Raw genomic sequence first — 12,784 nt, forward strand, 5'->3', positions numbered from 1 at the left:
GAAAAACAGATTTACAGGTTTTTTCCCTATCAATAAATAAATATGCAGAAAAACTATCTGCCCATGCACATCTGTGATCCTTACCCTCTGATTATCTGAGCATCTTTAATATTATACTTCTTTCAAAATGTAAAGTGTTTCACAAGAATTAAATAAAAATGCGTGAACAATAATGGCATCTTCTTTCTGAAACCTTCAGGCATTAAAAGATTAGTATTGATGAACTCAAGCTTTCAATTAAATGTGATGTACTTTACCTGTAAATGTTTTACAATGTTCACAACTTCTCTAGTTGAATAGGGGTAGTTAATAGTTCCTTGGTCAGCTAAGCTCCTGAGCTCTCCAAAAGCAGCTACCAGTTTCTGCAGAATTGCCTCTGGAACATCGGGACCATATTGTTTAAGCATTGCCAGTTCTGACTGTGGTTTGGGATTATCAACAGCATGGCAACTAAATATGTCCCCTACAAAGAAAAAAGAAAAAGCACAAAGTTAGATAATTTATAAAGAAATAGCACCACAACAGCCTCTTTAAGTTTAATACTGGACCTTTAATAGAAAAGATATGACTCAAAAGAATGCTGAGTACCAAGTTGCTAAAACTGTGAAAACTATGAAGTAGAAGCTATGAGGAACATTGAGGTTTCTGGAAACATAGAGATCTCGCCTGTCATTTTAATGAATCTGATATCATGAGGGAAGAATCAACTTCAAGAAGAAACACAAATCAAATGAAATCAAATGAATGCAGGAAGAAATAAAAGAAAAAAGATTTTAAGAAAACATAACTGGCTGAATGGAACCCATTTTTGAACTCCTTCAAAACACCACAGAATTCAGGGAAATCTTGAAATGCAGGAAGGCCCTAATGCAAACCCAATTAAAAGGTCTAGAGGAAATACTGAATTTATCTTATCTTTTCTCCCTGCCTGTCTTGAAGTATGGTAAGAAATTTGGCAAGATATTATTTCCACACATTGGCATTATATTGATACCAAACTTATAATCGAGTTTATTCATAAAAAGCCTCTGAACAGTTGTACAAAACTTCGAAGAAGCATGATCAGATCCTGCAGAAAAAGGACGAACTAAAAGCAGAAGAAACCCTAAGCTGGAAAAATAATATCACTATAGAACCCCAAAGACTCAACCACACTTCTGCCATGCGGATCAAGAGCAGTAACACTGGGATGATTGGTTTTGTTTAAAGGGTTCATGTAAGGAAGGAAACTAGGCTCTGAAAAATAAACATGACAGTAAATTCTCTTGAGGCAACATAGCTTTGTGAAATTCAGAGCCAATGAGTTTCAGACAGAGAATGTCCATTCAGAGGGAAGCTCACCTGAAAAACAAAGAACTACTAAGTAATACGGACTTGGGTTTGCATCTGCTTCTTTGAGTATATTTTGAGTATATTATTTCTTGCAGATTAAGCATTATGGCCAAAGTTAATAGGCAAAACCACATAAATTAAGGTTCCTGCATATAAAGGGCCAAGCTAACACATATAATACAGTCAGTGGAGTCTGGAGGGTACTCAGTTCACAGCCATCATGCAGCAACAATGCCAAAACCTTGCTAGAGGCCCACTTAGACTAACAGTGGGCTATACATGCCAAAGAATTCTTCACCACTTACCCCTGTGCAACTTAATTTTGTGGTTTTGCTGTGAGATGAAGCTCTGGGAATCTTTGCTGACACACAGAATTTCTGGGACCTACCAAGAGCTTTCTAAAACAAGGCTTCTGTTGATATGAAAATTGTTGATGTGAAATTTGGACAGCTTTACCTGATACTGAGATAAATTCAGTATCTTGTCAAACATACATATTTTACTAAGGCCATATGCATGGAGAAGCAAATAAAGACTAAGAAGCAAGTAGCACAGTGCTAGCAGCAAAATATACGGTAGCCTTTACTACTGAAAGCCCATCCATCAAGCTACCATCTCTTGTACCAAACAGGACAGTACCCGAGCTGTGGCTTGTATGATATGGGAGAAAAAAAAAAGTGAGCAGTTGAGAGAGCTGTAAGGTGTCAAGCTTACAGTTAATTTGTTTGCAGTATTTGTATACTCTATACATTCATTAACAAAGATTTCCATAACCTTGTGTCTGCAATATCCATCCAGATCCCATAAAACAAATTAGTTTTAACACAGAAGATCACATACAGCTTTTCCATTCAGGTCAAGTTTGGGCACTTTCATTAAGATACATACATTACATTACGTATGTTACATTACCGTCTTAATGTCTTACACGAAACAAAGTATCAATATGCATAAGGCCCCTTCTCCTCATGAAATCTAATTGATTAAGACAGATATCCTATTAGTCAAGTCGATTAAAGATCATAAATTAATATGAATCACTTACCTAATGTGCCAAAAAAGTCATTACCCAAGAAAGGAAATCCAGGCCTATTTGCCAGAACTATCATTCTAAAATCAGGATGAATAACTATTACATTTTCTCTCCCTTTTACATGAGCATGATCTGGAAAAGAAATACAATTTATTACTTGCATATTTAAGCTTTGTGATACTGAATGAACGAACATAATTAGATTAGGTGAAGAATTCTTTGAATTAGAAGAAAAATTCTTCTAATTTAATTACATTCATCTTAGAGTTAGAAGAACAGTTACCAAAAAAAGGGCTCAATAGCTTACACGTCATTCAACTGAGTTTTCTAGCATTCACTTCAAAGTTTCATAGTTTGTTTCACAAAAATTTAACCAAAATGTTTAATTGAAAAAACATAAAAATGCATCCACAGTGCTTGGGGTGCAGACTACCTTTTTCTTTATATTTCATTTCACTAAAATGGTGAAGCCAATGGTGAATAAAATGTGATTTTATATAGGTCTGACATGATTTGATCTGGGAAGACAGGATCGAAATTCCGGCTGGTTACTACAAAATTTGTGAGATGACAAAGATACGTTATTTAACATATGTGAAGACTGGTTCTCCAAAACTACTCAGACTGCCCCCATTCAGAACCTTGTTCCCTTTCAGCATGATTCCAGTGGCACATGGTGTTTGGGAATCCTTTAACTGCCTCTAAAAAAAACTACAGTAATAATTAGGACTGGCTAGAAAATATTTTAGAGTAAGCCCATCTAAAGTTTATAATGACAAGCAAAACTCAAGTGTGCCATGTGAGTATTGAATGACTGCTATATTCAAACATTATTCCCCATATTGTTAAAATGAAACTAATTATATGAAGTTTAGCATCAAGTAGCATCAAGAGATACCTTCAAACATAGCCTTTTTTTGAAAAATAACGAAAAATATTTATTTCATGGAACTCAGATGAATTAAATTCCATCAAATTACAGATAGCCTCATCCTACAGGACATATTTAAACAATGAAGTAAGCATATAATCAAGTAAGCATATGCAATATTTGATTAGATAAAACCCTTAACAATTTGACCTAGATATATATAATATCTTCCTTCTAGACCTGATCCAATGATACCCCAAATGTCCAGCTGGGCATAACCAAGATCATAATTTTCTCAACTAGATCTTTATTTCTTATGGTGAATGAGAAGCAGAGAGGTCAAGTTACACTTTCTGGGTTAAGGTTCTTTATAATTCTTCAGCAAATTTCACAAGAATGCTAATTTTAAAAAAACCATAGTGACTATTGCAAAAGTAGTAGAGAAAATTACTGTAAATTCTTTAATTGTTAACTTCTTAGCAACAAACTATCCATTTGGAATGGTCTGTGTTGCTACTGAGCAACTGAAAACCAGCAACATGTTACATTTTACTGTAAATTATGAAAACGCTTTTGCTCTACTTACTGGCAACAATTCGCCTTCCGTCTGACAAAACCATTTCCCCACTTTCTACTAAAGTTTTTAAGATACAGGTAACATTTGTTGGTGCTTTGTCAGCCTCATCAATTACCAAAATATGTCCGAACCTCACTGCTTTTACCTAGAAGAGAAAGGAATCATAACATCACTTCTGGCCAAAACCCTGCAAGGAGCTGCATTACTGATTTCTCAGTGAGCAGTAGCGACACCTCAGTGGCACTGAGACAAGAAAGGGACTCAGAACAGGGACAAGCTGTGACCAAACCACAATAGAAGGAAGAGGAGGCAGGTGAGACAAGAAAGTTGGGTGTTTCCATTTTTCCTGGAGAAGGATGGAAAGCGAGGGAAGTGAGGAGCCTGACTGAATGACTTCAAGTGCAGACAGAGAGGTGCAAAGCCAGTTTGCATCTAGACTTTCAACATGTAGCTGAAAGAACTGAAGAATGGCTGCAAGAGCTGTTTGAAGCCCAACTTCGCATGTAGGTGTGAGGTGCTACAAAGGAGTAGGAGGCAAATACCACTCTACCAGTTGAAATGTGTCAAGTTAATACTAAATTATCTTCCATACTAATTTTCTACGTGGGGACTCCCAAGATCATCATCTTATTCACATTTGGCACAGCAAATGTGACCAATGTGACCAAATAAAAATTATTAAAATGTTTATTACTATACTCACTCACTGGGCCATGAAAAATCAAATCACCAACAGTTTAAATCAAAAACATTTCCAAATATAAAATCCAAATGTTACTACTGACCAGCGGTGAGTCTTCATATATAATAAGACCATCCTTTACAGAAGGTTGTAGGGTAAGGCTTTGTACAGTGGTATCCCTGAAATGTGGAAAAACAGATGGTATTAATTAAAAATACAAAGGAATGTGAGCTACAGTAAAATGCAAAATGAATAAATGACAAACTGAATAGTCTCTTTCTAAGGGGAAAAAAAATATTTTTTAGTTTACTTGAATAACTGAGAACAAGTGTGCCCACTTAGTGGTCAAATGTGAATATTCCTGCCTCTGCCAGGACTTTCACAGTAGTTCTCCATTTCTCATAAACCCTGAAAACAAAACCCCTGAGAAGAGAATCATTATTTTTTGTATGCAGGCACATTATTGATGTTACTATTTCTAGTTAAGTATGCTGAAACTGTCATTTATATGACAAACAGGAATTGTTACTGATCTAGCTGTTCTTCTCCACACATCATCATCCAAAAAACCTACAAACAAACAAACAAATCCAACAACCTATCATGTGGAATTCTTAAAATCAATTATTTTTAGTTCTAAGCCCTACTGGCTTGCTACATTTTATATCATGACCAGTATAAGCTCTTAGATGGGACAGATGCTCCAGTAGCAGTTTCTTTCTGAAATTTGATTTGTCTTTGAATTGCTCAATTACCTTTTCTTCAAATTTAAAATAGTGCTAAGTAAAATCTATAATGAGAATATTGCTTAATCTTCACTATTTAATCTATTTTAACCACCACTGGATGCACAGATAAATAAAAAAACAGTTGCAATTCAGAAAGGTGAAGCAACAGACATCACCACAATGGATTCACCTACATAAATTATGTCCATAACCCAGGGAAAGTTTAAGTGATTGTATAAAGTACTTGCCCAGACCTTTGCCATGATCTGTATAACCAACCTCATTTCTGAACCCACTTTGGGGTTCAGATGGACCAATGAGCTAGAGAATAATCCAGACCTGAGTCATGACAGAATGTCCCCATGACTCCCATGCTTTAATGGGCAACAGGAAATTCAATCTTAGGGCAAGATGGTTTTACCATTCCTTTCCTCCTGTATTTCAAAATTTGGATTCATCTGTGTCAAAAGAATGATGGGCTGATCACAGGACAAAACCCATCACGAAAACCTCTCTTAATGCTGCTTGAGATCCACATACTGGTCCATTGGTAAGGTTGGTAACCTTTGCACTGTATGTAACATTTGATACAACAAAAATCTCTTACCTTTCACAGCTGTGCTGTGCAACAAAACTGTTTGCTTAAGCCTAGCTGATTCACTCTTTCAAACACCCACTTAGTTCTAACTTTAATTTTGCAACACCTTGTAAAACCAACAATTCTGATAAGCTCCATGGGTACAGGAAATCAAACAGTACTGTTAGCAGCACACTATTAAGTGGCCAGCTTCCAAATACAGTTTTAAACTGAGAGGATAACTTGCACATTTCCTTTATTTGAAACTGCTGTCAGCAGGATTTCTGTCCCTAATCACTAATAATTTCTTGTTTAGTTTTAAGCCCACAACTGATTTATCCCACAGTTTACATGCACAGAAATAAAGTAGAGGGCAGAAAGAGAAACTTTGAATGTTTAGCTACTTCATCTGAACTTTAATCCAGAAAGGGAAAGGTTACAAAGATGGGATCACATTCAATTCAATTAACCCTGTTACAAGTAGGAAACCCTGCCCCAAATAGTTATATTAACATTGTATGTACTTGCAGCATATTATTTATTAAATCATTAAAATAAGCAGTATCACTAATCTGTTATCTTAGAAATCCTACTGTGGACACAAAAACAAAGCTTCTACTGTCATCCTGTGTGTCTAGGCAATTTATACGCTGGGCAGAGAAATCAATAACAGATCCAAAAATAACAACTAACCAATGATTTTTCTTTCTTGAACACACACTATTTAGGGACTAAATTTTCAGATTGTATGTATCAGCCTCCCCAAATGTTACTATCAGTTAACATTTCTGGTTCAAGCCTATAAAGTTGCAGATGCAGAAGAATTTTAAAATGCGTAAGTCAAATGCTAGAGTATTTGAAGGTCATAGTCATAGGTACTAATTAGTCAGAAATAACTCAAGGAAAAATGTTCTGAGGAATTAATACAAGGTAAAAGGGGAAGAATTTGTCAAATTTGAACTGTGATCTCTTTAAAGTAATAGAAAGGTGAGAAAATGAGAGGACCCAAGGATAGGCAAGAATAACATAAAGGAAGATGAATTACAGGATGCTTTACAGATTATAAATTTGCATTTAGGAGACAATGAATGAAAAACAATAAAGTGAACAAAACACATCAGGAAAGGAAGATCTCTAGTGATGTGCTGTCACACAGGTGATGACACAAGAAAAGACAAAAATGTCAGATGATATTCTACTGTAACATGAAATAGTATTTTACTTTTGCTGAGCGAGTTAATCCTCTGGCTCTGCAGAGATTACTTACAACCCCCTAATACGGAATACTAAATTGTGCTTAGTATTCCATAATAATCAGCAGCCCACACAAATCCTAAGGATGATCTCATTCTTCAGAGAAGACAGAATTGACACATTTTTGGGGAAAATAAACACTACAAGAGTTTACTGTTCATTTAAGTGCTATTACAAAAGTAGCACAATCAAAAAAAATACAGAAGGTATCAAACTAAAATAAAAATTGACATCCTGAATCTATCTTGTAATTTTTTTCTTATTTTATCTTTCTTCTGCTTTGTTGATAGTTGGCCTTAGTATTTAAGGAAATACACTGGGGCATTGGCAGCGTATTACAGAAGTTAAATGTAAGTCAAATATAAATTCCATTGGCTTGACAATTTAAGTGTATGTGAAACTCCTGTATTTGCTTAGGCTATTACATTCAGACATGTATGAATGATTTTACAAGGGTTACGACAGATCAATGTTATTTTCCTTTCAGAATCATATGCTATACACTTATATATCATTAATTTCTGTTCTTCAGAAACCTACTATGATCCAAACACAGTAAAAAATGGCTAAAAAGAAATTATCTCCTTAGGGCTTTTTCTTAAATTTCCACTTTTTAATGAGTTACGTAAATATAAAGGCGCTGAAATACAGAAAAATAAAAACACACTAGGTCTGAAATATTTTTGAACAACATAGCAAGCAGCATTTCCTAAATGCAAAATAAATCTGGCACTCAAAATTCCCACAGGAAAGGAACTAAAAACTCCAACTCACTTTCACTTAATAACAATAGCACCTTAATAATAACTAACAGGCTCTAACAAAGACATGAATACCAAAACCTTCCAATTTCATAACATTCAGCAATGAAAACAGGTCTGACACAAAGAAGCAAGACTGTAGGAATGTAGAGTGAGAAAAACTATCTGACATACTGTCATCTTACTCAACTGAACTGATTTTGTCTTCTCCTAATTGTAAAAGAAAAATATGAAAAGCTCTCTAATGTCTTTCTTAAGAATGTACTTTCACTTTTATCAAGGAAGCCATTCTCACAAATGTTCCATTTAAAAAGAAAAAAAAAAAAAAAAAAAAAAAAGAAAAAAAAAAAGAAATATTTACTACTGAAATATAGCAACTCCTCTGACAGGATCATTCAATTCATAGTAGGACTTTTGTGAATTCTTCTCATGGTTTTTATTAGCTCCTGTTGCTGTCTTTTATTTATTTTTTGCTACTGCTGCATTATTTACCCTAAAGGCAGCTATTTCTGAGGTCTGCAGACTGACTCAAACATACTGCTGTGACAGTTTCTGTTTCACTGACAGCAATGCCTTCCTTCCGGAGAACAACTATGAATTGTGTCAGGAGAAATTTCCATCAACCTCAGAGAGTTAGTCGTTATCCTCTAGTTTAACAAAAGGTGTTCCAATGCTTTAATTGAAGATTTGAGTTCCCAGGAAGGCTTGTGCCCTAATACAGAACACAGTGTCAGGCCCCAGCTGACATCACAAACACTCACATTCCCTGGAATTACTCCATCTTGACAAGTGCAGAAGAATACAGTCCTGGCTTCTGTATGTACTTACACTGAGGCTTAAAGGGTAAGAGATAATTTGTGCAAGGCAACCTTGTGTTCTAGGGGTCCCTGCTCACGGTAACAAGGTTATATAAACCAAGCTCAGGTTTGGCCTTCTGATTCACCGCACAAAACTTCATGGTAGTTGCAAAAAAAAAAACCAGAGACATAGAGTGTATGCTCTAGAAATTCTTCATTTCTGTGAGGCATTTATTATCTAAATACCTATGTACATAGATACATATTTCTTCTTAATTACATGTCAATCAGACATGAATATACCCATCTGCTGTGACCTAATTTGAAAGAGTATTTGAAAAATAATTAGTCCAAAGGCCATTTGAAGCTGTTAATTGGTCAGTTAATCCACTCATGGATTATCCTGATGAAGAGCCGGCAATCCCAACACAAGGAATCAATCTGCATGATGTTAACATTTACAAATTAATTTCTTTAGTCAACCCATCACAGAACCATTGCATTGCATGACCTGACTGCTATGTTTAGGAAATTCTGAAATATCTGAAAAGTCGACCAGATGTCTCATTGCTCTCTTAAAAATGACCCTGTAAAGGCTTTTTGACTTATCTGTAGGAACTGATAATTAAATTCACCTTTTTTTTCCCCTGCTAGGCTGTTACAGCTACTCAGCAGGACATAAGTTTGTTTAAAATGCAAGAAATTATTTTGACTATAAAGGTACTCAATATGACTGCAGGTGGCAGAAGAAAGGTCAAAGGGAATTATGTTTAATTCATGGTATATGCTTAAATCTGAATTACAAATTACTTGTATGTGATCCATCTGCCAAAACAAGATTCAAAATTCACTCACCCTACTTGTAAAATCCATAAATGGGGAAACATGACACCCTGCAGCTTCCCTTATTGCTTGCAAGAATACATTTAATTGAGTAAACAGTGAGAAACTCTTACTTCAACTTTAGAGAAAAATGAAACAACAGGGTCTTCTAACCTGAGCTATTTCTCTGTAACAGCCATGCAGCAGGATATTAAAGCTGAATTCAATTCCTACAAAAAAAGAAAAACTAAGCAGCTTTCTAACGCCTGGAATCTGACAATAACAGAGCTAGTCAGCCAGCTTATGAAAAGCTAACATTGGAAACAGGGACCATCGGCTGGCATGAAATCTTGGAAGCTTTGCATTGCAACTCTGTATTGGCTGAAAATGTATTTAAGAAAACAGGCAAAAAACCAAGTAAAAACTATAAAGACACCTATAATATAGTCAAGCACTCAGGGCTTCACAACATAAATCTTCATTACAAAAATGTATCATCTTATTACTTATTTGCTAACATGACCTACATAAAGAATAATGCACACAATATAAAGTACAATATTAAAAAAAATTAAAAATTAATGACTCATGAATCATGAGGAAAAATTACCTAGACTTTTGTTTTGTGGCTGCCAACAAACAACAAAACAATACAACATCTCCCCTGCCTTTGCTGTGCTCAACTGAAATAAACCAGTGCAGCTATAGGACACTTCCTTCAAGAGCCCACGATGGCGATAGCTTTTCTGTATTGTTCATGTTTAAAAAGAGACGTACAGAGCTATATCAGCATTTAACTTATTTCATGTGGTCCTATATTCTTTCAAGAGATGATAATCAAATGCAATTCTGAGAACAAGTACAATATAATTCTAGTATCCACCTGTATCTTGGGCAAAGGAAACTGTTTCTTCTGAAACAGCTTTTTAAATTAGAATTTAAAAAATCTGAAGTCAATAAAGCTGAAAGGGTAGTTTTAAATTATCTCAATAAGGGAAACAGATAATTAGATTTTATACTTATTACATGTGCTGAAAAAGAGGGAAAGAAAATTAAGATCTAAAGATTAATGCACAGTTTGTAGGAAGTATTGCTTGTAGGGACACCATAAGCTCATTTTCCTACCTCAAACTCCTCATTAATTGGATTGTTAAAGATCACAGCAAAATTACGTTTGTTTTGAAAAGGATAATATATGCAAACTCAGGTAAGTTTTGGAAAACAGATAATCAGATTACTGTCATTTATTAGGGAACTAGAAAAGGCACAACAGAAAATGGAGTAGATTTTTTAAATGAACCCTGTATCACACTTTCCAATCATCAGTCACTAGAATAAATATAGTAACTCTGACAGGAAGATGTGACATCAAATCAAGATGTTTTAAGCAAATTCTTTGTAAGGAAATGCATTGGGACACATAGAACAAGGTAGTGTAGTATCCTGAAAGAGAATAGTAAGATCATCAGATACAAAATAGAATTTCAAAGCAGTTAGTATTCCACTGATAGTGTCAAACATCACATTTACAACAAAGATAAATTGCTGCAGTGTATATGTAAATGCTTAGAAAAATAAGTTATCTCAACTTGTAAGAAAAAGATATCAAACGGAGAACTAAGACTTAACATGGCTAATTTAGGGCTAAACCTGTTTTATCAAAAGCTAAAGAAGAAAACTTCCTGCATTCTCTATTTCAAGAAAAGGTATCACATCATATTTACAAGCTGTTCTAACATTTTTGACTTCATAGAGAACAACTCTCACACACTAAAAAACATTCCCTCTCTTTGTCATATGACTCTATGAAGATTCATATTATCTTTTTTCACAATAAACTAATTTCCTAGAAGATTATTTTCTTGATACACAAAAGGAGAACAATGGAGTGAAACGAATCATTTCGCATCTGCAGATTCACTGACGTTTTGAGCAGCAGAAAATCCATTCATAGGCATCAATAAATTATTGATGTAGATTACACTGCAGTCTACACATCAAAAGCTTCTATTTCTGTAAGTGATGGTGATGTTCTTATGCAGATCTATACACTGAAAACATTAGAGTTGAAGTTGACTAACTTTACTTATCATGACTTCAGTGGCCACATCTTTAGTAGCTCAGAGGAGGGATCCAGTTCTCTCACTAGTTCTCAAGTTCCCATCACAACAGAAAAGGATCAGTACTCTTCACTCCTGGTCATTTTCAATTGTATAGAGGAATGTCTGTGATAGGTGGCAGAGGAGACTGTGAGCTCCAAATTTTGCATTTGCTACAGCTAATCTGTCACTGACACAGCATGAAGCTGGAAACACAACGGAGAAACTTCTGCTTAACAACCACTCATTATTTACATGTGTATCATAACAATAAATAAATAATCTAGAAGTTATTAAATTTAATCTCATTAACACACTGTTCTGAAAACAATATTGAGTCTGAAGCTGTTTCTTAATCCTCACAACTTTGACTACTGCTCATACTAACACGTTTGAGCATCAGCTAAGGACAGTGCAAATGGCTTCCTCCCATGCAACAACCACTGCTGGATTATAAAATTTTACAAAGATAAGATAAATTAATTTAACTCTTTTTTTTTTTTTTGGAAGACTACAATATTTATACAACACACCTAGAACAAGAGCTAGGGGTCATCCAGCTGCTACCTTGCAGAAATTGCTAAATCACAGAATCAGAATGGTTGAGGTCTAAAGGCACCTCTGGAAGTCATTTAGTCCAACCCCTCTGCTAAAGAGGGCCACATAGAGTCAAGATACTCAAGACAGTGTCCAGCGTCCAGATTTTGATTACCTCAAAAAATCAAGGAGCACAATGTACACCAAACTTTAAAGAAAAGGTTTTGATATACAAAAATGAACTTCATGCCTTCCTGAACCGAACACATTTCTTCAAACACAGATGTTCTGCAATTAATTTTTTGTAAAGGCATTGTCAAGACAGAGAGGTTCTTGTTTGCTATCAGAGCAATTAAGAGCACAATTCATGATGGCAGATGGTAATTTCAGGGATTTCATGTTACCAGTAGATCTTTTTGGCTATGTGACTTAAAGCAAATCCAACACTAGCAGAACAGCGGTGACAGTTTTCCCAGGTCTTGTTCTCCCCAGTATGTTTCCAGTTGTTTTTAGCTGCCTAAATTAGTATATGAGAATAAACTACATTTAAATATTTCTTTTATTTTTTTGCTTTTGTATTAAGCATAGCAGTGTATTTTTTTAATTTTGATGAAAGCTAAGATCAGATAACAACATATGACTCCAAAAAACTCGATGTATAGATATTAATCCACATGCCTCTCCACATTTAGCACCTAATTTATACCACCAGAA

General features: G+C 35.0%; 1 protein-coding gene across 1 annotated transcript in view; it reads right to left on the reverse strand.

The window, feature by feature from the left end:
- The window catches only part of VWA8 (von Willebrand factor A domain containing 8), a 181,675-nt gene that overhangs the window by 79,300 nt on the left and 89,591 nt on the right, over window positions 1–12,784 (reverse strand). The window contains exons 22-25 of the mRNA XM_030948253.1: window positions 4,599–4,674; window positions 3,823–3,958; window positions 2,378–2,497; window positions 258–463 (exon numbers count right to left, since the gene is read on the reverse strand). Coding sequence (XP_030804113.1) covers window positions 258–463; window positions 2,378–2,497; window positions 3,823–3,958; window positions 4,599–4,674 — 538 coding nt within the window. The remainder of the gene's footprint in view (window positions 1–257; window positions 464–2,377; window positions 2,498–3,822; window positions 3,959–4,598; window positions 4,675–12,784) is intronic.

The sequence above is a fragment of the Camarhynchus parvulus genome, chromosome 1, assembly GCF_901933205.1.
Source record: "Camarhynchus parvulus chromosome 1, STF_HiC, whole genome shotgun sequence".
Classification (NCBI taxonomy): Eukaryota; Metazoa; Chordata; class Aves; order Passeriformes; family Thraupidae; genus Camarhynchus; species Camarhynchus parvulus.